General features: G+C 48.4%; 1 protein-coding gene across 1 annotated transcript in view; it reads right to left on the bottom strand.

Moving 5' to 3' along the window:
- Nucleotides 1–26637, bottom strand: part of dnah9 (dynein, axonemal, heavy chain 9) — a 143485-nt gene that overhangs the window by 44023 nt on the left and 72825 nt on the right. Inside the window, exons 53-59 of the mRNA XM_071409795.1 lie at nt 19301–19405; nt 18935–19090; nt 17916–18146; nt 2445–2639; nt 1494–1613; nt 530–718; nt 17–252 (exon numbers count right to left, since the gene is read on the bottom strand). Coding sequence (XP_071265896.1) covers nt 17–252; nt 530–718; nt 1494–1613; nt 2445–2639; nt 17916–18146; nt 18935–19090; nt 19301–19405 — 1232 coding nt within the window. The remainder of the gene's footprint in view (nt 1–16; nt 253–529; nt 719–1493; nt 1614–2444; nt 2640–17915; nt 18147–18934; nt 19091–19300; nt 19406–26637) is intronic.

The following is a 26637-nucleotide window of genomic DNA, read 5'->3' as shown; positions in this document are numbered from 1 at the left end:
CCATCTTGTGACTCACCCTCTCTGTCCGATGCGGATGACGCGTAGATCCTCTCCGTATTTGTTTTTGATCCACTTGACGCCCTGTAGCTGGGGGTCCACCATGAGGGGCCAGCGCTGGCAGGAAGTGAGGATGGTGGCGTTTTCCGTGGACATCCTATCGGCCGGCAGGCCCTCGTTCTGCCACGCCGCGATGTCAGCGTCGTCCATCAACATGGTCAGAGGGTCCAGGTCGGGGGTCACTGGGATGGGCACCTGGGAGAGAGGGGAGGTGGGATGGGGGACGGTGGTTAGTAACAAGCATGGAAGCCACAGGCATCGAAATGGCATGGATCAGGGGTGGACAACCGTCCTCTTCGAGATTCATAGGGGGGGATTTTGGTCCAGCTCTGATTCTATTCATCAGCTGCTTATCAGGATGTTCATTAACTGAATGGTAAACACTTTTACAATGATGTGAAAACAGAAACGTTGATTATTATGTGTGTGTGTGTGTGTGTATGCATATGGCTCTGTGTGTGCGTTGTCCCACCTGTAACTGACTGAGGTATGGTCTCCAGGTGTTGTCCATGAGCTGCTGTCGGTAGCGCTTAGTGAAGTATCCCAGGTAGGAGACAAACGCTGTGATGAGGAGGACGTCCCCACACAGAGTCCTCTCCTGACGTCTGAAACTCTCCACTGCCTCCGCCCAACGCACGTTCTCTGACGCCAGACCACCTACCTACAGACCACAACACAATGTGACACGGCAGGACACAACACCACACATAACCATGGAGTGAGACAAAACAGATCACAATTCAAGTGGTGCAGCGGTCTAAGACACTGCATCTCAGTGCCAGAGGCGTCACTACAGTCCCTGGTTCGAATCCAGGCTGTACATCACATCCGGCCGTGATTGGGAGTCCCATAGGGCGGCGCAAAATTGGCCCAGCGTCGTCTGGGTTTGGCCCGGGGTAGGCCGTCATTGTAAATAAGAATTTGTTTTTAACGGACTTGCCTAGTTAAATAAAAAAAAAGATTCTAAAAAGAATCTTGAATTTTCATTCAAATCTCATATTGATACCAAGGCATGATTAACACAAAAGTCAAAGTTAAGGCTCTACAATTAGCATTCTGCCCTGAGTGACATTGATTACCCACACTGCACCCTGCTAGCTGCAGACTCATTAAAAAAGTATACCGTCAGTAACCTGTCTTAATTACAATAACATCAATGAATAGAAGTGTGATAAAGTTATAGAACACAGCTGGTTTGGAAATAATAAGCTTAACTTAGCAATAATGATTACAATGTTGTTTGACACTTTTAGAAAATGCTGATCCCTCTATTCCTTTGTTGGCCTGTCTCTCATCAAGTGGATAATGTAGATTACCACCCTCACACTGTCAACACAACACATCTCCTTACTGAATACTGATCAGCAGGCGATGTGTATGCCCCCAGGTAAGTGTGTGTGTGTGTGTGTGTGTGTGTGTGCGTCTGGCCAACTCACCAGGCGGTTGGCAAGAGAGATGGTGCGAGTGGTGGACTCAGCCTCCTGCTGGCATTTGAGCTTGTCGGCCGTGGCTTTCTCAAATTTGGCTGTCAGCTTGGCCAGGTTCTCATTAAGGTGCTGTCACACACACACACACACACACACACACACACACACACACACACACACACACACACACACACACACACACACACACACACACACACACACACAGGAGAGAAAGAGAGACAGAGAGAGAGAGATTGCTTGGTGAGTTGACAGATAAAACTTGTTAAAATCTAAATGCTTGTTACCCGACGACAAGCTACTCCGGATGAAACAAAACTTTCCCAGTTTTCTGAAAGTTGCTGAAATGTGATCAATCTCCACAAAGGATTTATTAGGCATACGGAGGCAGTTATTACAAGGACAAACACAATTAATTGGTGGAGACACACAGGTTCATATTATATGATACTGAGGATTACTAATTCCCCCTGGCTCATGAGCCATTTTCTACACAAATGCTTTGGCTGACAGCTGAACAAATGACAGGCGGAAAAAAGTGGATTTGGAACTTATTAGAGTCCAAACTAGAATCTCTTCAGGGTTGGACGTTGGCAGACAGCAAGGCGGCTGCTACGGCAGGGCTGCTACATGATCTGACTTCATAACGAGGGACTGCATAGAGGCTGCTGAGGATGAGGGTCTGAATGTCAAATAAACAATAGGCCGTTGACTCACAGCTATTATTTACAGCTATTGGGATTGTCATCTTGAGATGTATTTCTTGATGCATATAACAGCCTCTGAATAGAATGTATTTTATACTCCCTTAAAGAAACATACAATTTATTATTAGGTATTTAGAGTAATTAGATCTGATACCATGATATAGTGGACCATAAAACCAAGTCTAAGAACTGTTTCTAAATCAGATTCAACCTGATCAGTGTTAGGTTAACTCACGTTGATCTTGGTCTTGATGACTGTGAGTTTTTCCTGGGCTGCAGCCAGCTCAGCGTTGGCCTTGCTCAGAGCCTGTCTCTTGGGCTCCACCTCACAGAACACCTGGTAGAACTTGACGATGTTTAGGACCCAGGAGCAGAGGCCCGCCGCAGCGTTGGACTTAGAGGCCACTAATTCGGGCTGGAACTCTGGGTCCTGCAGAGTGGCATGGGGTGGAGGAACACGATTAACACGTTCAATTAAAATGTGCTGCTTGACATCATGTCCGAGGTTATGCAAGCTGGTAAGTACAACTGGTCTTGCATGTTGAGTTCGGGGTACTCTCAACAGATTCAGCACTCCCACCTTCCTCAAGAGACGGTTTAATAAAGTATCACGATAATATGATACTATCATCACTGAATTATTCTCAATCAAATAGGTAAGCATGTGTGACTGTACCAGTAGGTACGGCTGTGTGACTGTACCAGTAGGTACGGCTGTGTGACTGTACCAGTAGGTACGGCTGTGTGACTGTGCCAGTAGGTAAGGCAGTGTGACTGTACCAGTAGGTAAGGCTGTGTGACTGTACCAGTAGGTACGGCTGTGTGACTGTACCAGTAGGTACGGCTGTGTGACTGTACCAGTAGGTAAGGCTGTGTGACTGTACCAGTAGGTAAGGCTGTGTGACTGTGCCAGTAGGTAAGGCAGTGTGACTGTACCAGTAGGTAAGGCTGTGTGACTGTACCAGTATGTAAGGCTGTGTGACTGTACCAGTATGTAAGGCTGTGTGACTGTACCAGTAGGTACGGCTGTGTGACTGTACCAGTAGGTACGGCTGTGTGACTGTGCCAGTAGGTAAGGCTGTGTGACTGTGCCAGTAGGTAAGGCTGTGTGACTGTACCAGTAGGTACGGCTGTGTGACTGTACCAGTAGGTACGGCTGTGTGACTGTACCAGTAGGTACGGCTGTGTGACTGTACCAGTAGGTACGGCTGTGTGACTGTACCAGTAGGTACGGCTGTGTGACTGTACCAGTAGGTACGGCTGTGTGACTGTACCAGTAGGTACGGCTGTGTGACTGTACCAGTAGGTACGGCTGTGTGACTGTGCCAGTAGGTACGGCTGTGTGACTGTGCCAGTAGGTACGGCTGTGTGACTGTACCAGTAGGTACGGCTGTGTGACTGTACCAGTAGGTACGGCTGTGTGACTGTACCAGTAGGTACGGCTGTGTGACTGTACCAGTATGTAAGGCTGTGTGACTGTACCAGTATGTAAGGCTGTGTGACTGTACCAGTATGTAAGGCTGTGTGACTGTACCAGTAGGTACGGCTGTGTGACTGTGCCAGTAGGTAAGGCGGTGTGACTGTGCCAGTAGGTACGGCTGTGTGACTGTGCCAGTAGGTAAGGCTGTGTGACTGTGCCAGTAGGTAAGGCAGTGTGACTGTGCCAGTAGGTACGGCTGTGTGACTGTGCCAGTAGGTAAGGCTGTGTGACTGTGCCAGTAGGTAAGGCAGTGTGACTGTGCCAGTAGGTAAGGCAGTGTGACTGTGCCAGTAGGTAAGGTTGTGTGACTGTGCCAGTAGGTACGGCTGTGTGACTGTGCCAGTAGGTAAGGCTGTGTGACTGTACCAGTAGGTACGGCTGTGTGACTGTGCCAGTAGGTAAGGCTGTGTGACTGTGCCAGTAGGTAAGGCAGTGTGACTGTGCCAGTAGGTACGGCTGTGTGACTGTGCCAGTAGGTAAGGCTGTGTGACTGTGCCAGTAGGTAAGGCAGTGTGACTGTGCCAGTAGGTAAGGCAGTGTGACTGTGCCAGTAGGTAAGGCTGTGTGACTGTGCCAGTAGGTACGGCTGTGTGACTGTGCCAGTAGGTAAGGCTGTGTGACTGTACCAGTAGGTACGGCTGTGTGACTGTACCAGTAGGTAAGGATGTGTGACTGTGCCAGTAGGTAAGGCTGTGTGACTGTACCAGTAGGTACGGCTGTGTGACTGTGCCAGTAGGTAAGGCTGTGTGACTGTACCAGTAGGTACGGCTGTGTGACTGTACCAGTAGGTAAGGCTGTGTGACTGTACCAGTAGGTACGGCTGTGTGACTGTACCAGTAGGTACGGCTGTGTGACTGTGCCAGTAGGTAAGGCTGTGTGACTGTACCAGTAGGTACGGCTGTGTGACTGTACCAGTAGGTACGGCTGTGTGACTGTACCAGTATGTACGGCTGTGTGACTGTACCAGTAGGTACGGCTGTGTGACTGTACCAGTAGGTACGGCTGTGTGACTGTACCAGTAGGTACGGCTGTGTGACTGTGCCAGTAGGTAAGGCAGTGTGACTGTACCAGTAGGTAAGGCTGTGTGACTGTACCAGTAGGTACGGCTGTGTGACTGTACCAGTAGGTACGGCTGTGTGACTGTACCAGTAGGTAAGGCTGTGTGACTGTACCAGTAGGTAAGGCTGTGTGACTGTGCCAGTAGGTAAGGCAGTGTGACTGTACCAGTAGGTAAGGCTGTGTGACTGTACCAGTATGTAAGGCTGTGTGACTGTACCAGTATGTAAGGCTGTGTGACTGTACCAGTAGGTACGGCTGTGTGACTGTACCAGTAGGTACGGCTGTGTGACTGTGCCAGTAGGTAAGGCTGTGTGACTGTGCCAGTAGGTAAGGCTGTGTGACTGTACCAGTAGGTACGGCTGTGTGACTGTACCAGTAGGTACGGCTGTGTGACTGTACCAGTAGGTACGGCTGTGTGACTGTACCAGTAGGTACGGCTGTGTGACTGTACCAGTAGGTACGGCTGTGTGACTGTACCAGTAGGTACGGCTGTGTGACTGTACCAGTAGGTACGGCTGTGTGACTGTGCCAGTAGGTACGGCTGTGTGACTGTGCCAGTAGGTACGGCTGTGTGACTGTGCCAGTAGGTACGGCTGTGTGACTGTACCAGTAGGTACGGCTGTGTGACTGTACCAGTAGGTACGGCTGTGTGACTGTACCAGTATGTAAGGCTGTGTGACTGTACCAGTATGTAAGGCTGTGTGACTGTACCAGTATGTAAGGCTGTGTGACTGTACCAGTAGGTACGGCTGTGTGACTGTGCCAGTAGGTAAGGCAGTGTGACTGTGCCAGTAGGTACGGCTGTGTGACTGTGCCAGTAGGTAAGGCTGTGTGACTGTGCCAGTAGGTAAGGCAGTGTGACTGTGCCAGTAGGTACGGCTGTGTGACTGTGCCAGTAGGTAAGGCTGTGTGACTGTGCCAGTAGGTAAGGCAGTGTGACTGTGCCAGTAGGTAAGGCAGTGTGACTGTGCCAGTAGGTAAGGTTGTGTGACTGTGCCAGTAGGTACGGCTGTGTGACTGTGCCAGTAGGTAAGGCTGTGTGACTGTACCAGTAGGTACGGCTGTGTGACTGTGCCAGTAGGTAAGGCTGTGTGACTGTGCCAGTAGGTAAGGCAGTGTGACTGTGCCAGTAGGTACGGCTGTGTGACTGTGCCAGTAGGTAAGGCTGTGTGACTGTGCCAGTAGGTAAGGCAGTGTGACTGTGCCAGTAGGTAAGGCAGTGTGACTGTGCCAGTAGGTAAGGCTGTGTGACTGTGCCAGTAGGTACGGCTGTGTGACTGTGCCAGTAGGTAAGGCTGTGTGACTGTACCAGTAGGTACGGCTGTGTGACTGTACCAGTAGGTAAGGATGTGTGACTGTGCCAGTAGGTAAGGCTGTGTGACTGTACCAGTAGGTACGGCTGTGTGACTGTGCCAGTAGGTAAGGCTGTGTGACTGTACCAGTAGGTACGGCTGTGTGACTGTACCAGTAGGTACGGCTGTGTGACTGTACCAGTATGTACGGCTGTGTGACTGTACCAGTAGGTACGGCTGTGTGACTGTGCCAGTAGGTAAGGCAGTGTGACTGTGCCAGTAGGTAAGGCAGTGTGACTGTGCCAGTAGGTAAGGCTGTGTGACTGTACCAGTATGTAAGGCTGTGTGACTGTACCAGTATGTACGGCTGTGTGACTGTACCAGTAGGTACGGCTGTGTGACTGTACCAGTAGGTAAGGCTGTGTGACTGTGCCAGTATGTAAGGCTGTGTGACTGTACCAGTAGGTACGGCTGTGTGACTGTGCCAGTAGGTAAGGCTGTGTGACTGTGCCAGTAGGTACGGCTGTGTGACTGTGCCAGTAGGTACGGCTGTGTGACTGTGCCAGTAGGTAAGGCTGTGTGACTGTGCCAGTAGGTACGGCTGTGTGACTGTGCCAGTAGGTACGGCTGTGTGACTGTGCCAGTAGGTACGGCTGTGTGACTGTGCCAGTAGGTACGGCTGTGTGACTGTGCCAGTAGGTACGGCTGTGTGACTGTGCCAGTAGGTACGGCTGTGTGACTGTGCCAGTAGGTACGGCTGTGTGACTGTGCCAGTAGGTACGGCTGTGTGACTGTGCCAGTAGGTAAGGCAGTGTGACTGTACCAGTAGGTAAGGCTGTGTGACTGTACCAGTATGTAAGGCTGTGTGACTGTACCAGTAGGTACGGCTGTGTGACTGTACCAGTAGGTACGGCTGTGTGACTGTACCAGTAGGTACGGCTGTGTGACTGTACCAGTAGGTAAGGCTGTGTGACTGTGCCAGTAGGTAAGGCTGTGTGACTATGCCAGTAGGTAAGGCTGTGTGACTGTGCCAGTAGGTAAGGCTGTGTGACTGTGCCAGTAGGTAAGGCTGTGTGACTGTGCCAGTAGGTACGGTTGTGTGACTGTGCCAGTAGGTACGGCTGTGTGACTGTGCCAGTAGGTAAGGCAGTGTGACTGTACCAGTAGGTAAGGCTGTGTGACTGTACCAGTAGGTAAGGCAGTGTGACTGTACCAGTAGGTAAGGCTGTGTGACTGTGCCAGTAGGTACGGTTGTGTGACTGTGCCAGTAGGTACGGCTGTGTGACTGTGCCAGTAGGTACGGCAGTGTGACTGTGCCAGTAGGTAAGGCAGCGTGACTGTGCCAGTAGGTAAGGCTGCGTGACTGTACCAGTAGGTAAGGCTGCGTGACTGTATCAGTAGGTAAGGCTGTGTGACTGTACCAGTAGGTAAGGCTGTGTGACTGTGCCAGAAGGTATGGCTGTGTGACTGTGCCAGTAGGTAAGGCTGTGTGACTGTGCCAGTAGGTAAGGTTGTGTGACTGTCCCAGTAGGTAAGGCTGTGTGACTGTGCCAGTAGGTAAGGCTGTGTGACTGTGCCAGTAAGTACGGTTGTGTGACTGTGCCAGTAGGTACGGCTGTGTGACTGTGCCAGTAGGTACGGCAGTGTGACTGTGCCAGTAGGTAAGGCAGCGTGACTGTGCCAGTAGGTAAGGCTGCGTGACTGTACCAGTAGGTAAGGCTGCGTGACTGTATCAGTAGGTAAGGCTGCGTGACTGTACCAGTAGGTAAGGCTGTGTGACTGTACCAGTAGGTACCGCTGTGTGACTGTACCAGTAGGTACCGCTGTGTGACTGTACCAGTAGGTACCGCTGTGTGACTGTACCAGTAGGTACCGCTGTGTGACTGTACCAGTAGGTACCGCTGTGTGACTGTACCAGTAGGTACCGCTGTGTGACTGTACCAGTATGTAAGGCTGTGTGACTGTACCAGTATGTAAGGATGTGTGACTGTACCAGTATGTAAGGCTGTGTGACTGTACCAGTAGGTATGGCTGTATGACTGTACCAGTAGGTATGGCTGTATGACTGTACCAGTAGGTATGGCTGTATGACTGTTCCAGTACTGTAGGTACGGCTGTGTGACTGTACCAGTAGGTAAGGCTGTGTGACTGTGCCAGTAGGTAAGGCAGTGTGACTGTACCAGTAGGTAAGGCTGTGTGACTGTACCAGTATGTAAGGCTGTGTGACTGTACCAGTATGTAAGGCTGTGTGACTGTACCAGTAGGTACGGCTGTGTGACTGTACCAGTAGGTAAGGCTGTGTGACTGTGCCAGTAGGTAAGGCTGTGTGACTGTACCAGTAGGTACGGCTGTGTGACTGTACCAGTATGTACGGCTGTGTGACTGTACCAGTAGGTACGGCTGTGTGACTGTACCAGTAGGTACGGCTGTGTGACTGTACCAGTAGGTACGGCTGTGTGACTGTACCAGTAGGTACGGCTGTGTGACTGTACCAGTAGGTACGGCTGTGTGACTGTACCAGTAGGTACGGCTGTGTGACTGTACCAGTAGGTACGGCTGTGTGACTGTACCAGTATGTAAGGCTGTGTGACTGTGCCAGTAGGTAAGGCTGCGTGACTGTACCAGTAGGTAAGGCTGCGTGACTGTATCAGTAGGTAAGGCTGTGTGACTGTACCAGTAGGTAAGGCTGTGTGACTGTACCAGTAGGTACCGCTGTGTGACTGTACCAGTAGGTACCGCTGTGTGACTGTACCAGTAGGTACCGCTGTGTGACTGTACCAGTAGGTACCGCTGTGTGACTGTACCAGTAGGTACCGCTGTGTGACTGTACCAGTAGGTACCGCTGTGTGACTGTACCAGTAGGTACCGCTGTGTGACTGTACCAGTATGTAAGGCTGTGTGACTGTACCAGTATGTAAGGATGTGTGACTGTACCAGTATGTAAGGCTGTGTGACTGTACCAGTAGGTATGGCTGTATGACTGTACCAGTAGGTATGGCTGTATGACTGTACCAGTAGGTATGGCTGTATGACTGTTCCAGTACTGTAGGTACGGCTGTGTGACTGTACCAGTAGGTAAGGCTGTGTGACTGTGCCAGTAGGTAAGGCAGTGTGACTGTACCAGTAGGTAAGGCTGTGTGACTGTACCAGTATGTAAGGCTGTGTGACTGTACCAGTATGTAAGGCTGTGTGACTGTACCAGTAGGTACGGCTGTGTGACTGTACCAGTAGGTAAGGCTGTGTGACTGTGCCAGTAGGTAAGGCTGTGTGACTGTACCAGTAGGTACGGCTGTGTGACTGTACCAGTATGTACGGCTGTGTGACTGTACCAGTAGGTACGGCTGTGTGACTGTACCAGTAGGTACGGCTGTGTGACTGTACCAGTAGGTACGGCTGTGTGACTGTACCAGTAGGTACGGCTGTGTGACTGTACCAGTAGGTACGGCTGTGTGACTGTACCAGTAGGTACGGCTGTGTGACTGTACCAGTAGGTACGGCTGTGTGACTGTACCAGTATGTAAGGCTGTGTGACTGTACCAGTATGTAAGGCTGTGTGACTGTACCAGTATGTAAGGCTGTGTGACTGTACCAGTAGGTACGGCTGTGTGACTGTACCAGTAGGTAAGGCTGTGTGACTGTGCCAGTAGGTAAGGCTGTGTGACTGTGCCAGTAGGTACGGCTTTGTGACTGTGCCAGTAGGTACGGCTGTGTGACTGTGCCAGTAGGTAAGGCTGTGTGACTGTGCCAGTAGGTAAGGCTGTGTGACTGTGCCAGTAGGTAAGGCAGTGTGACTGTGCCAGTAGGTACGGCTGTGTGACTGTGCCAGTAGGTAAGGCTGTGTGACTGTGCCAGTAGGTAAGGCAGTGTGACTGTGCCAGTAGGTACGGCTGTGTGACTGTGCCAGTAGGTAAGGCTGTGTGACTGTGCCAGTAGGTAAGGCAGTGTGACTGTGCCAGTAGGTAAGGCAGTGTGACTGTGCCAGTAGGTAAGGCAGTGTGACTGTGCCAGTAGGTACGGCTGTGTGACTGTACCAGTAGGTACGGCTGTGTGACTGTACCAGTAGGTAAGGATGTGTGACTGTGCCAGTAGGTAAGGCTGTGTGACTGTGCCAGTAGGTACGGCTGTGTGACTGTGCCAGTAGGTAAGGCTGTGTGACTGTGCCAGTAGGTACGGCTGTGTGACTGTACCAGTAGGTACGGCTGTGTGACTGTACCAGTATGTACGGCTGTGTGACTGTACCAGTAGGTAAGGCAGTGTGACTGTGCCAGTAGGTACGGCTGTGTGACTGTGCCAGTAGGTAAGGCAGTGTGACTGTACCAGTAGGTAAGGCTGTGTGACTGTACCAGTATGTAAGGCTGTGTGACTGTACCAGTATGTAAGGCTGTGTGACTGTACCAGTATGTAAGGCTGTGTGACTGTACCAGTATGTAAGGCTGTGTGACTGTACCAGTATGTACGGCTGTGTGACTGTACCAGTAGGTACGGCTGTGTGACTGTACCAGTAGGTAAGGCTGTGTGACTGTGCCAGTATGTAAGGCTGTGTGACTGTACCAGTAGGTACGGCTGTGTGACTGTACCAGTAGGTACGGCTGTGTGACTGTGCCAGTAGGTACGGCTGTGTGACTGTGCCAGTAGGTACGGCTGTGTGACTGTGCCAGTAGGTAAGGCTGTGTGACTGTACCAGTATGTACGGCTGTGTGACTGTACCAGTAGGTACGGCTGTGTGACTGTGCCAGTAGGTACGGCTGTGTGACTGTGCCAGTAGGTACGGCTGTGTGACTGTGCCAGTAGGTACGGCTGTGTGACTGTACCAGTAGGTACGGCTGTGTGACTGTGCCAGTAGGTAAGGCAGTGTGACTGTACCAGTAGGTAAGGCTGTGTGACTGTACCAGTATGTAAGGCTGTGTGACTGTACCAGTAGGTACGGCTGTGTGACTGTACCAGTAGGTACGGCTGTGTGACTGTACCAGTAGGTACGGCTGTGTGACTGTACCAGTAGGTAAGGCTGTGTGACTGTGCCAGTAGGTAAGGCTGTGTGACTGTGCCAGTAGGTAAGGCTGTGTGACTGTGCCAGTAGGTAAGGCTGTGTGACTGTGCCAGTAGGTAAGGCTGTGTGACTGTGCCAGTAGGTAAGGCTGTGTGACTGTGCCAGTAGGTACGGTTGTGTGACTGTGCCAGTAGGTACGGCTGTGTGACTGTGCCAGTAGGTAAGGCAGTGTGACTGTACCAGTAGGTAAGGCTGTGTGACTGTACCAGTAGGTAAGGCAGTGTGACTGTACCAGTAGGTAAGGCTGTGTGACTGTGCCAGTAGGTACGGTTGTGTGACTGTGCCAGTAGGTACGGCTGTGTGACTGTGCCAGTAGGTAAGGTTGTGTGACTGTCCCAGTAGGTAAGGCTGTGTGACTGTGCCAGTAGGTAAGGCTGTGTGACTGTGCCAGTAGGTACGGCTGTGTGACTGTGCCAGTAGGTACGGCTGTGTGACTGTGCCAGTAGGTATGGCAGTGTGACTGTGCCAGTAGGTAAGGCAGTGTGACTGTGCCAGTAGGTAAGGCTGCGTGACTGTACCAGTAGGTAAGGCTGCGTGACTGTATCAGTAGGTAAGGCTGTGTGACTGTACCAGTAGGTAAGGCTGTGTGACTGTACCAGTAGGTACCGCTGTGTGACTGTACCAGTAGGTACCGCTGTGTGACTGTACCAGTAGGTACCGCTGTGTGACTGTACCAGTAGGTACGGCTGTGTGACTGTACCAGTAGGTACCGCTGTGTGACTGTACCAGTATGTAAGGCTGTGTGACTGTACCAGTATGTAAGGATGTGTGACTGTACCAGTATGTAAGGCTGTGTGACTGTACCAGTAGGTATGGCTGTATGACTGTACCAGTAGGTATGGCTGTATGACTGTACCAGTAGGTATGGCTGTATGACTGTTCCAGTACTGTAGGTACGGCTGTGTGACTGTACCAGTAGGTAAGGCTGTGTGACTGTTCCAGTACTGTAGGTACGGCTGTGTGACTGTACCAGTAGATATGGCTGTACTCTACCAGTAGGTAAAGCTGTATGGTTGTAATCTACCAGCATGCAAGGCTGTATGGATGTCCTTAACCAGTAGGTAAGGCAGTATGAATGTACTCTACCAGTAGGTAAGGCAGTATGACTGTAGTCTACCAGTAGGTAAGGCTGTATGACTGTACCAGTAGGTAAGGCTGTATGACTGTAACAGTTGGTAAGGCTGTATGACTGTATTCTACCAGTATGTAAGGCTATATGACTGTAGCAGTAGTTAAGGCTGTATGACCGTACCAGTAAGTAACGCTGCATGGCTGTACTCTACCAGTGACTAGTAGTTAGGGCTGTGTGACTGTACTAGTAGGTAAGCATGTGTGACTGTACCAGTAAGTAGGGCTGTGTGACTGTACCAGTTGGTAAGGCTGTGTGACTGTACCAGTAGGTAAGGCTGTATGACTGTACCAGTAGGTACGCCTGTGTGACTGTGCCAGTACTGTAGGTACGGCTGTGTGACTGTACCAGTAGGTAAGGCTGTATGACTGTACTCTACCAGTAGGTATGGATGTATGACTGTACTCTACCAGTAGGTATGGCTGTATGGCTGTACTCTACCAGTAGGTAAAGCTGTATGGTTGTAATCCACCAGTATGCAAGGCTGTATGGCTGTCCTTTACCAGTAGGTAAGGCAGTATGACTGTAGTCTACCAGTAGGTAAGGCAGTATGACTGTAGTCTACTAGTAGGTAAGGCTGTATGACTGTAGTCTACCAGTAGGTAATGCTGTATGACTGTACCAGTAGGTAAGGCTGTATGACTGTAACAGTTGGTAAGGCTGTATGACTGTACTAGAAGGCTGTGTGACTGTACCAGTAGGTAAGGCTGTGTGACTGTGCCAGTAGGTAAGGCAGTGTGACTGTACCAGTAGGTAAGGCTGTGTGACTGTACCAGTATGTAAGGCTGTGTGACTGTACCAGTATGTAAGGCTGTGTGACTGTACCAGTAGGTACGGCTGTGTGACTGTACCAGTAGGTAAGGCTGTGTGACTGTGCCAGTAGGTAAGGCTGTGTGACTGTACCAGTAGGTACGGCTGTGTGACTGTACCAGTATGTACGGCTGTGTGACTGTACCAGTAGGTACGGCTGTGTGACTGTACCAGTAGGTACGGCTGTGTGACTGTACCAGTAGGTACGGCTGTGTGACTGTACCAGTAGGTACGGCTGTGTGACTGTACCAGTAGGTACGGCTGTGTGACTGTACCAGTAGGTACGGCTGTGTGACTGTACCAGTAGGTACGGCTGTGTGACTGTACCAGTATGTAAGGCTGTGTGACTGTGCCAGTAGGTAAGGCTGCGTGACTGTACCAGTAGGTAAGGCTGCGTGACTGTATCAGTAGGTAAGGCTGTGTGACTGTACCAGTAGGTAAGGCTGTGTGACTGTACCAGTAGGTACCGCTGTGTGACTGTACCAGTAGGTACCGCTGTGTGACTGTACCAGTAGGTACCGCTGTGTGACTGTACCAGTAGGTACCGCTGTGTGACTGTACCAGTAGGTACCGCTGTGTGACTGTACCAGTAGGTACCGCTGTGTGACTGTACCAGTAGGTACCGCTGTGTGACTGTACCAGTATGTAAGGCTGTGTGACTGTACCAGTATGTAAGGATGTGTGACTGTACCAGTATGTAAGGCTGTGTGACTGTACCAGTAGGTATGGCTGTATGACTGTACCAGTAGGTATGGCTGTATGACTGTACCAGTAGGTATGGCTGTATGACTGTTCCAGTACTGTAGGTACGGCTGTGTGACTGTACCAGTAGGTAAGGCTGTGTGACTGTGCCAGTAGGTAAGGCAGTGTGACTGTACCAGTAGGTAAGGCTGTGTGACTGTACCAGTATGTAAGGCTGTGTGACTGTACCAGTATGTAAGGCTGTGTGACTGTACCAGTAGGTACGGCTGTGTGACTGTACCAGTAGGTAAGGCTGTGTGACTGTGCCAGTAGGTAAGGCTGTGTGACTGTACCAGTAGGTACGGCTGTGTGACTGTACCAGTATGTACGGCTGTGTGACTGTACCAGTAGGTACGGCTGTGTGACTGTACCAGTAGGTACGGCTGTGTGACTGTACCAGTAGGTACGGCTGTGTGACTGTACCAGTAGGTACAGCTGTGTGACTGTACCAGTAGGTACGGCTGTGTGACTGTACCAGTAGGTACGGCTGTGTGACTGTACCAGTAGGTACGGCTGTGTGACTGTACCAGTATGTAAGGCTGTGTGACTGTACCAGTATGTAAGGCTGTGTGACTGTACCAGTATGTAAGGCTGTGTGACTGTACCAGTAGGTACGGCTGTGTGACTGTACCAGTAGGTAAGGCTGTGTGACTGTGCCAGTAGGTAAGGCTGTGTGACTGTGCCAGTAGGTACGGCTTTGTGACTGTGCCAGTAGGTACGGCTGTGTGACTGTGCCAGTAGGTAAGGCTGTGTGACTGTGCCAGTAGGTAAGGCTGTGTGACTGTGCCAGTAGGTAAGGCAGTGTGACTGTGCCAGTAGGTACGGCTGTGTGACTGTGCCAGTAGGTAAGGCTGTGTGACTGTGCCAGTAGGTAAGGCAGTGTGACTGTGCCAGTAGGTACGGCTGTGTGACTGTGCCAGTAGGTAAGGCTGTGTGACTGTGCCAGTAGGTAAGGCAGTGTGACTGTGCCAGTAGGTAAGGCAGTGTGACTGTGCCAGTAGGTAAGGCAGTGTGACTGTGCCAGTAGGTACGGCTGTGTGACTGTACCAGTAGGTACGGCTGTGTGACTGTACCAGTAGGTAAGGATGTGTGACTGTGCCAGTAGGTAAGGCTGTGTGACTGTGCCAGTAGGTACGGCTGTGTGACTGTGCCAGTAGGTAAGGCTGTGTGACTGTGCCAGTAGGTACGGCTGTGTGACTGTACCAGTAGGTACGGCTGTGTGACTGTACCAGTATGTACGGCTGTGTGACTGTACCAGTAGGTAAGGCAGTGTGACTGTGCCAGTAGGTACGGCTGTGTGACTGTGCCAGTAGGTAAGGCAGTGTGACTGTACCAGTAGGTAAGGCTGTGTGACTGTACCAGTATGTAAGGCTGTGTGACTGTACCAGTATGTAAGGCTGTGTGACTGTACCAGTATGTAAGGCTGTGTGACTGTACCAGTATGTAAGGCTGTGTGACTGTACCAGTATGTACGGCTGTGTGACTGTACCAGTAGGTACGGCTGTGTGACTGTACCAGTAGGTAAGGCTGTGTGACTGTGCCAGTATGTAAGGCTGTGTGACTGTACCAGTAGGTACGGCTGTGTGACTGTACCAGTAGGTACGGCTGTGTGACTGTGCCAGTAGGTACGGCTGTGTGACTGTGCCAGTAGGTACGGCTGTGTGACTGTGCCAGTAGGTAAGGCTGTGTGACTGTACCAGTATGTACGGCTGTGTGACTGTACCAGTAGGTACGGCTGTGTGACTGTGCCAGTAGGTACGGCTGTGTGACTGTGCCAGTAGGTACGGCTGTGTGACTGTGCCAGTAGGTACGGCTGTGTGACTGTACCAGTAGGTACGGCTGTGTGACTGTGCCAGTAGGTAAGGCAGTGTGACTGTACCAGTAGGTAAGGCTGTGTGACTGTACCAGTATGTAAGGCTGTGTGACTGTACCAGTAGGTACGGCTGTGTGACTGTACCAGTAGGTACGGCTGTGTGACTGTACCAGTAGGTACGGCTGTGTGACTGTACCAGTAGGTAAGGCTGTGTGACTGTGCCAGTAGGTAAGGCTGTGTGACTGTGCCAGTAGGTAAGGCTGTGTGACTGTGCCAGTAGGTAAGGCTGTGTGACTGTGCCAGTAGGTAAGGCTGTGTGACTGTGCCAGTAGGTAAGGCTGTGTGACTGTGCCAGTAGGTACGGTTGTGTGACTGTGCCAGTAGGTACGGCTGTGTGACTGTGCCAGTAGGTAAGGCAGTGTGACTGTACCAGTAGGTAAGGCTGTGTGACTGTACCAGTAGGTAAGGCAGTGTGACTGTACCAGTAGGTAAGGCTGTGTGACTGTGCCAGTAGGTACGGTTGTGTGACTGTGCCAGTAGGTACGGCTGTGTGACTGTGCCAGTAGGTAAGGTTGTGTGACTGTCCCAGTAGGTAAGGCTGTGTGACTGTGCCAGTAGGTAAGGCTGTGTGACTGTGCCAGTAGGTACGGCTGTGTGACTGTGCCAGTAGGTACGGCTGTGTGACTGTGCCAGTAGGTATGGCAGTGTGACTGTGCCAGTAGGTAAGGCAGTGTGACTGTGCCAGTAGGTAAGGCTGCGTGACTGTACCAGTAGGTAAGGCTGCGTGACTGTATCAGTAGGTAAGGCTGTGTGACTGTACCAGTAGGTAAGGCTGTGTGACTGTACCAGTAGGTACCGCTGTGTGACTGTACCAGTAGGTACCGCTGTGTGACTGTACCAGTAGGTACCGCTGTGTGACTGTACCAGTAGGTACGGCTGTGTGACTGTACCAGTAGGTACCGCTGTGTGACTGTACCAGTATGTAAGGCTGTGTGACTGTACCAGTATGTAAGGATGTGTGACTGTACCAGTATGTAAGGCTGTGTGACTGTACCAGTAGGTATGGCTGTATGACTGTACCAGTAGGTATGGCTGTATGACTGTACCAGTAGGTATGGCTGTATGACTGTTCCAGTACTGTAGGTACGGCTGTGTGACTGTACCAGTAGGTAAGGCTGTGTGACTGTTCCAGTACTGTAGGTACGGCTGTGTGACTGTACCAGTAGATATGGCTGTACTCTACCAGTAGGTAAAGCTGTATGGTTGTAATCTACCAGCATGCAAGGCTGTATGGATGTCCTTAACCAGTAGGTAAGGCAGTATGAATGTACTCTACCAGTAGGTAAGGCAGTATGACTGTAGTCTACCAGTAGGTAAGGCTGTATGACTGTACCAGTAGGTAAGGCTGTATGACTGTAACAGTTGGTAAGGCTGTATGACTGTATTCTACCAGTATGTAAGGCTATATGACTGTAGCAGTAGTTAAGGCTGTATGACCGTACCAGTAAGTAACGCTGCATGGCTGTACTCTACCAGTGACTAGTAGTTAGGGCTGTGTGACTGTACTAGTAGGTAAGCATGTGTGACTGTACCAGTAAGTAGGGCTGTGTGACTGTACCAGTTGGTAAGGCTGTGTGACTGTACCAGTAGGTAAGGCTGTATGACTGTACCAGTAGGTACGCCTGTGTGACTGTGCCAGTACTGTAGGTACGGCTGTGTGACTGTACCAGTAGGTAAGGCTGTATGACTGTACTCTACCAGTAGGTATGGATGTATGACTGTACTCTACCAGTAGGTATGGCTGTATGGCTGTACTCTACCAGTAGGTAAAGCTGTATGGTTGTAATCCACCAGTATGCAAGGCTGTATGGCTGTCCTTTACCAGTAGGTAAGGCAGTATGACTGTAGTCTACCAGTAGGTAAGGCAGTATGACTGTAGTCTACTAGTAGGTAAGGCTGTATGACTGTAGTCTACCAGTAGGTAATGCTGTATGACTGTACCAGTAGGTAAGGCTGTATGACTGTAACAGTTGGTAAGGCTGTATGACTGTACTAGAAGGCTGTATGACTGTACCAGTAGGTAAGGCTGTATGACTCTACCAGTAGGTAAGGCTGTATGGCTGTATTCTACCAGTAGGTAAGGTTGTATGGCTGTATTCTACCAGTAGGTAAGACTGTATGGCTGTACTCTACCAGTAGGTAAGGCTGTATGACTGTACCAGTATGTAACGCTGCATGACTGTACTTTATCAGTAGGTAAAGCTGCATGGCTGTACTCTACCAGCAGGTCAGGCTGTATGACTGTACTCTACCAGCAGGTAAGACTGTACTCTACCTGTAGATAGGGCTGTATGGCCTTGAGGCAGGACTCTGGGATGTTCTGCTTGTTGAAATGGACCAGGGAGTCCAGGAAGGCATCTACTTTGGCCATCATCACCTTGGCAGCCTTCCAACTACGGTCCTTAGGAACCCGACCACCCGGGGCCATCAGAACCATGACCGCAGCGGTCACGTTGGTCACAGCCACCACAGGAGAACCAAACGACTTCAGCTCAGTCAGGTTGTTCTGGAGGGAGAGATGGAGGGAAGGAAGAATGGATTGAAATAGAGAGTGTATTTGGAGGACATCCGCTTGACCAGGCTATTATGAAAAATGAGAAGGAGGGATAGAGGCAATGACAGATTAAAAACTGGAATGCACTTGAAGGACTTCCCCTCTGCCAGATTATTCAGTGCAAAGGGAAGGATGAATTAAAAAAAGACGAAAAACTGGATTTCATTCAAAGGACTACAGTTACATTTATATGATATTTTAGTAATTTAACAGGTGCTCTTATCCAGAGTGACTCACAGTTAGTGCATTCATCTTAAGATAGGGGCGACAACCACATACTGTATCACAGTAAATACACTTTTCAATAAAGTAGGTATCAGCAATTAATCAGCAGTTCAGTCAGGGCATTCTAGAAAAAAAAGTAGGTTTATAAAAATAGGAACAGTTTGCTGACTTTGAGAAGAAGAAGAAGAAGACAACAGGGATTACTAATTGGAGTCTTTAGAGGGTAGCCTAGCTGGAGCCTAGCTGGGAAAGAGATGTCCGTTATGGTTGGGTGAACACAGAACACCTTAAATCACTCAGGTGCTTAGTGAATCCCACAGCTCTCTCATATAAAACCCACAGAGAACGGCTACAGGGCTAGATAGTAAGAGACCGCTGGACATTGAGCCGTGAATATTTTTGTACATTTTTGGGGGAAAATACCATAATTCCAGATCAAATCTGATATAGTGGAAATGAAACACATGAGGTATCAAACGGTGAGTGTGTTTGTGTGTGCATGCATGTGTGTGCACCTTATTGAGAGTGTTAAGGGCCTCCTGTGCTGCTATGAGGGCTGGTTCAGCCTTGGCCAGATCCTTCTCACAGTCTCTCTGTTTCCCTGTGACCACCACCGCTATGTCCGCCACCTTCTCTTCCTCCTCATCCGCCACAGTCTTCTCTTTAGACACCTGGTCATGGATCAAAAGAAAAAGGATGTAGGAATTATTGTAGTATGCAGCAATGCTTCTCACAAAGTCTCAAAGTGATTCACAAGAATGCTTTAGAAAATGTGGATTGCAATATCCAGATGCTCAAAGCACTTGACAATACATTGTTTGGGGAATTATGGGGGGAACTCGACCCCCCCCCCACCACCAATGTTTAACAGTATCACCCACCTTCTCTGTTTCCACACCGACTACCTGGATCAGCCTATCAGCATCTTCGTTCTTCTGCTTGAGCTCCACCTCCTGGGCGGCCAGCTTGGCCTTTAGGTCGTCCACCTATCACAGGAGAGAATAGGAGAGGGCAGGTCATGGTTGAGGTTTGGTTGATTCTTCTATGTGTGTTTGTGACCGGTGGAGAGCAGAGTATCACATATCTTATATGAGATCTGTGATGACAGGAAGGCTGTATTGGTGATCATTTTTGTCACGCTGATAACGTATTATAAGTAGAAATCAACATATACGTATATTACACACACACAAAATGAATCTGTTATAGACTAATATAATCTCTGATGTGTGTTTTTACAGGACCAAACATTTTTAAGACCCAAACCTCAGAACAGACATCATTCTATCATTCATATAATCTTGATCTATTACATTTTTAAAAATCTATGATTTTCTCAAAGCAGAGAAATGGACAAAAAGGGGACACAAATGGAGAGATAACATGTACACTACTGTTCAAAAGTTTGGGTTCGCTTAGAAATGTCCTTGTTTTTGAAAGAAAAGCACATTTTTTGTCCATTAAAATAACATCAAATTGATCAGCCTCTCTACACTGGCTTCCTGTTAAGGCAAGGGCTGATTTCAAGGTTTTACTGCTAACCTACAAAGCATTACATGGCCTTGCTCCTACCTATCTTTCTGATTTGGTCCTGCCGTACATACCTACACGTACACTACGGTCAGAAGACGCAGGCCTCCTTATTGTCCCTAGAATTTCTAAGCAAACAGCTGGAGGCAGGGCTTTCTCCTATAGAGCTCAATTTTTATGGAATGGTCTGCCTACCCATGTGAGAGACACAGACTCAGTCTCAACCTTTGTCTTTATTGAAGACTCTTCAGTGGGTCATATGATTGAGTGTCTGGCCCAGGAGTGTGAAGGTGAACGGAAAGGCACTGGAGCAACGAACCGCCCTTGCTGTCTCTGCCTGGCCGGTTCCCCTCTCTCCACTGGGATTCTTTGCCTATAACCCTATTACAGGGGCTGAATCACTGGCTTACTGGTGCTCTTCCATGCCGTCCCTCGGAGGGGTGCGTCACTTGAGTGGGTTGAGTCACTGACGTGATCTTCCTGTCCGGGTTGGCACCTCCCCATGGGTTGTGCCGTGGCGGAGATCTTTGTGGGCTATACTTGGCCTTGTCTCAGGATGGTAAGTTGGTGGTTGAAGAAATCCCTCTAATGGTGTGGGGGCTGTGCTTTGGTAAAGTGGGTGGGGTTGTATCCTGCCTGTTTGGCCCTGTCCGGGGGTATCGTCGGATGGGGCCACAGTGTCTCCCGACCCCTACTGTCTCAGCCTCCAGTGTTTATGCTGCAGTAGTTTATGTGTCGGGGGGCTATGGTCAGTCTGTTATATCTGGAGTATTTCTCCTGTCTTATCTGGTGTCCTGTGTGAATTTTAGTATGCTCTCTCTGATCTCTCTTTCTTTCTTTCTCTTTTTCTCCCTTTCTTTCTTTCGTTCTCTCTCTCGGAGGACCTGAGCCCTAGGACCATGCCTCAGGACTACCTGGCCTGATGACTCCTTGCTGTCCCCAGTCCACCTGGCCGTGCTGCTGCTCCAGTTTCAACTGTTCTGCCTGCAGCTATGGAACCCTGACCTGTTCACCGGACGTGCTACCTGTCCCATACCTGCTGTTTTCAACTCTCTAGAGACAGCAGGAGTAGTAGAGATACTCTGAATGATCGGCTATGAAAAGCCAACTGACATTTACTCCTGAGTTGCTGACCTGTTGCACCCTCGACAACCACTGTGATTATTATTATTTGACCCTGCTGGTCATCTTTGAACATTTGAACATCTTGGCCATGTTCTGTTATAATCTCCACCTGGCACAGCCAGAAGAGGACTGGCCACCCCCCATAGCCTGGTTCCTCTCTAGGTTTCTTCCTAGATTCTGGCCTTTCTAGGGAGTTTTTCCTAGCCACCGTGCTTCTACACCTGCATTGCTTGCTGTTTGGGGTTTTAGGTTGGGTTTCTCTACAGCACTTTGTGACATCAGCTGATGTAAGAAGGTCTTAATTAATAAATACATGTGATTGATTGATCAGAAATAGAGTGTAGACATTGTTAATGTTGTAAATTACTATTGTAGCTGGAAATGGCAGATTTTGTATGGAATATCTACATAGGCGTACAGAGGCCCATTATCAGCAACCATCACTCCTGTGTTCCAATGGCACGTTGTGTTAGCTAATCCAAGTTTATCATTTTAAAAGGCTAATTGATCATTAGAAAACACATTTGCAATTAGGTTAGCACAGCTGAAAATGGTTGTGCTGATTAAAGAAGGAATAAAACTGCCCTTCTTCAGACTAGTTGAGTATCTGGAGTATCAGCATTTGTGGGTTTGATTACAGGCTCAAAATGGCCAGAAACCAAGAACTTTCTTCTGAAACTCGTCAGTCTATTCTTGTTCTGAGAAATGAAGGCTATTCCATGCGAAAGATTGCCAAGAAACTTAAGATCTCGTACAACGCTGTGTAATACTCCCTTCACAGAACAGCGCAAACTGTCTCTAACCAGAATAGAAAGAGGAGTGGGAGGCCCCGGTGCACAACTGAGAAAGAGGACAAGTACATTAGAGTGTTTAGTTTGAGAAACACACGCCTCACAAGTCCTCAAATGGCAGCTTCATTAAATAGTATTCGCAAAACACCAGTCTCAACGTCAACAGTGAAGAGGCAACTCTGGGATGCTGGCCTTCTAGGCAGAGGTCCTCTGTCCAGTGTCTGTGTTCTTTTGCCCATCTTAATCTTTTATTTTTATTGGCCAGTCTGAGATATGGCTTTTTCTTTGCAACTCTGCCTAGAAGGCCAGAATGCCAGAGTTTTCTCAGAACACGAATAGACAAAGAAAGTTATTTGTTTCTGGCCATTTTGAGCCTGTAATCGAACCTAGTCTAAAGAAGGCCAGTTTTCTTGCTTCTGTTTCTCAGACTATACACTCTAATGTACTTGTTCTCTTGCTCAGTTGTTGCTTCTTTAATCAGGACAACAGTTTCAGCTGTGCTAACATAATTGCAAAAGGGTTTTCTAATGATCAATTAGCCTTTTAAAATGATAAACTTGGATTAGCTAACACAACATGCCATTGGAACACAGGAGTGATGGTTGCTGATAATGGGCCTCTGTACGCATATGTAGATATTCCATACAAAATCAGCTGTTTCCAGCTACAATAGTCATTTACAACATTAACAATGTCAACACTGTATTTCTGATCAATTTGATGTTATTTTAATGGACAAAAAATGTGCTTTTCTTTCAAAATCAAGGACATTTCTAAGTGACCCCAAACTTTTGAACGGTAGTGTATACAGTTGGGAGTCAGAAGTTTATATACACCTTAGCCAAATACATTTAAACTCCGTTTTTCACAATTCCTAAAATGTAATCCTTGTAAAAATTCCCTGTCTTAGGTCACTTAGGATCATCACTTTATTTTACGAATGCGAAATGTCAGAATAATAGCAGAGAGAATGATTTATTTTAGCTTTTATTTCTTTCATCACATTCCCAGTGGGTCAGACGTTTACATACACTCAATTAGTATTTAGTAGCATTGCCTTTAAATTGTTTAACTTGGGTCAAACGGACACAAGCTTCCCACAATAAGTTGGGTGAATTTTGGCCCATTCCTCCTGACAGAGCTGGTGTAACCGAGTCAGGTTTGAAAGCCTCCTTGCTCGGACACGCTTTTTCAGTTCTGCCCACAAATTTTCTATGGGATTGAGGTCAGGGCTTTGTGATGGCCACTCCAATACCTTGACTTTGTTGTCCTTAAGCCATTTTGCCACAACTTTGGAAGTATGCTTGGGGTCATTGTCCATTTGGAAGACCCATTTGTGACCAAGCTTTAACTTCCTGACTGATGTCTTGAGATGTTGCTTCAATATATCCACATAATTTTCCTCCCTCACGATGCCATCTATTTTGTTAAGTGCACCTGTCCCTCCTGCAGCAAAGCACCCCCACAACATGATGCTGCCACCCCCGTGCTTCACGGTTGAGATGGTGTTCTTCACCTTGCAAACCTTCCCCTTTTCCCTCCAAACATAACAATGGTCATTATGGCCAAACAGTTCTATTTTTGTTTCATCAGACCAGAGGACATTTCTCCAAATAGTACGATCTTTGTCCCCATGTGCAGTTGCAAACCATAGTCTGGCTTTTTTATGGCGGTTTTGGAGCAGTGGCTTCTTCCTTGCTGAACGGCCTTTCAGGTTATGTCAACATAGGACTCGTTTTACTGTGGATATAGATACTTTTGTACCGGTTTCCTCCAGCATCTTCACAAGGTCTTTTGCTGTTGTTCTGGGATTGATTTGCACTTTTCGCACCAAAGTACATTCATCTCTAGGAGACAGAATGCGTCTCCTTCCTGAGCGGTATGATGGCTGCGTGGTCCCATGATGTTTATACTTGCGTACTATTGTTTGTACAGATGAACGCGGTACCTTCAGGGGTTTGGAAATTGCTCCCAAGGATGGACCAGACTTGTGGAGGTCTACAATTTTTTTTCTGAGGTCTTGGCTGACTTCTTTTGATTTTCCAATGATGTCAAGCAAAGAGGCACTGAGTTTGAAGGTAGGCCTTGAAATATATCCACAGGTACACCTCCAATTGACTCAAATTATGTCAATTAGCCTATCAGAAGCTTCTAAAGCCATGCCATCATTTTCTGGAATTGTCCAAGCTGTTTAAAGGCACAGTCAACTTAGTGTATGTAAACTTCTGACCCACTGGAATTGTGATACAGTGAACTATAAGTGAAATAATCTGTCTGTAAACAATTGATGGAAATATTACTTGTGTCAGGCACAAAGTAGATGTCCTAACTGACTTGCCAAAACTATAGTTTGTTAACAAGAAATGTGTGAAGTGGTTGAAAAACAAGTTTTAATGACTCCAACATAAGTGTATGTAAACTTCCGACTTCAACTGTATCTACTGGATAATTTAATAGCGTTAGGCACTAGAACTGTAATCAGACACACACAGACAGACACACACACACACATGCATGCATGCAGGTACAAACACACACTCATGCCACACACACACACACACACACACACACACACACACACACACACACACACACACACACACACACACACACACACACACACACACACACACACACACACACACGCCACACACACACACACACACACACACACACACACACACACTTATGCCACACACACACACACACTTATGCCACACACACACACACTTATGCCACACACACACACACACTTATGCCACACACACACACACACACACACTTATGCCACACACACACACACACATACATACACACACACACTCATGCCACACACACACACATACATACACACACACACACACACACACTCATGCCACACACACACACACACTCATGCCACACATATACACACACACACACACACACACACACACACACACACAAATGAAAACCTGAAACACACACAATTTCCACAGAATGCGTGCATGTTTCTACATTACCATCTGACTTCGTCAAAATGTTGCACAGGGGAAATAAAACAGAGTGATTTTTGTTGTTCTTTGAGATAATTAACTAAACATGATGTGAGAGAGCTGAGGGTGTTGTGTAGAAGATGTCTCTGTTGGGTCCTGATGAAATCAACCCAGACAGAACCTGACGAGCACCGAGTGAGCCATCAGAGTGATGGGTGAGAGGGGGGAGATGGAGGGAATGAGAGGGAGAGAAAGAGAGAGAGAGAGAGAGAGACAGAGAGGGATGGAGAGAGCGAGAGAGAGAGAGAGACAGAGAGAGAGATAGATGGATGGATGGCGAGAGAGAGATAACTAATTGCTGTGAGACATGGCTGTGAGATAAACAGTGAAATCGCTCTACATTTGGACAGCTCTCTAAATACATGTAAACACGTACCACTGTGTATGGGACTATCTAACACCCACACATAATACCCTAGCTTCTAGACAGGGTGTATTGTCTTTATCAATTAAAATCTGTATAACTGCCTTACCGCCCTCCCTCTATGGAAGATGAAATTCTGTCCACGTGGATCTAAACAAACCTAAAGTTATTTCCAAGATCTAATTTACAGGAGAGCAGGTATTTTCCCCTACAGCACCATAACCAGTTCATCAGACTGGGAGTCTGGGACCGATACACTAGAACTCATCAGATCATGTTATCAGAACAGCGACACGTGGTTGAAAAAGCAGAACTATTTTCCCTTAATCATTAAAGGCCTAGTGCAGTTGAAATTACGTTTTGCCTGTGTTTTCTATAATATTGTACAACAGCTAATGAAACTAACACTGTACAAGTGTGAAAAAAATTGGATCAGTGTTGTTTCCTGATAGTTGCTGGTTGAAAATACAATCTACAACTTAATTGTTACCTAGAAAGGATTTGATATTGATATATAAAAACGGCTGCATTGGGCCTTTAAATCATTTTTATATATAACCTCCTATTTTTCCTTTCTCTGGCTCCCTGTCAGGGATCTGTGGATGAGGGTAGATTGGAGGTTAGAACCCTCACATTTACACGACTGGAGATGAGACATTAGCCTCCCACAGCGATTAGTGTCAGAGAGACAAAAGAAGAGGAGGAGGTGTGTATATGTGTGTGTGTGTGTGTGTGTGTGTGTGTGTGTGTGTGTGTGTGTAGGTTCATTATAAAGAGTATAAGAGCACTGTTCGCCCACGCAACTCCACACTGATAGAGGCAGGTCTAGGAGCCACACACACACACACACACACACACACACACACACACACACACACACACACACACACACACACACACACACACACACGTGTATGTGCATGTGCATGTGTGTGTGTAGCGCAAGAACTCATCTCCCCTGATCCGCTCCCAGATACATCCTGTGGTATCAGCGCATCTCAGCTCCAACCCACTCGCTCTCCTCTCATTAAAACACTATTAACACTCATCATCCAAGATGGCTGCCGCAAAAACAGACCAAAATCCAGACCAGAGGAGCTGAATACAGCCCACAGGAATCCCTTTAATATGTTCTCTGGGGAGCCGATGAGTCATTTTCAGCCTCATCTTCCCGCTTTAACCCCTGCAACCTTGTTTATTGTTGTTTACCAGACAGCCAATCTCTGACTTTCTGAATTAAGTGTTGATGTTACAAAACAAGTACATTTATTGCAAGAGGCTTGTCAGAGGGACGTGAACACATATAGAAAGAGCATTAATGAAGCCTGTTGTAAAAGGGGTCAGGGGGTGGAACTGTAATGAACAGTCAACGC

This window comes from Salvelinus alpinus, chromosome 7, assembly GCF_045679555.1.
Source record: "Salvelinus alpinus chromosome 7, SLU_Salpinus.1, whole genome shotgun sequence".
Classification (NCBI taxonomy): Eukaryota; Metazoa; Chordata; class Actinopteri; order Salmoniformes; family Salmonidae; genus Salvelinus; species Salvelinus alpinus.
Note: the sequence above shows the minus strand (reverse complement) of the source record. Positions and strands in the feature narration are given on the sequence as shown.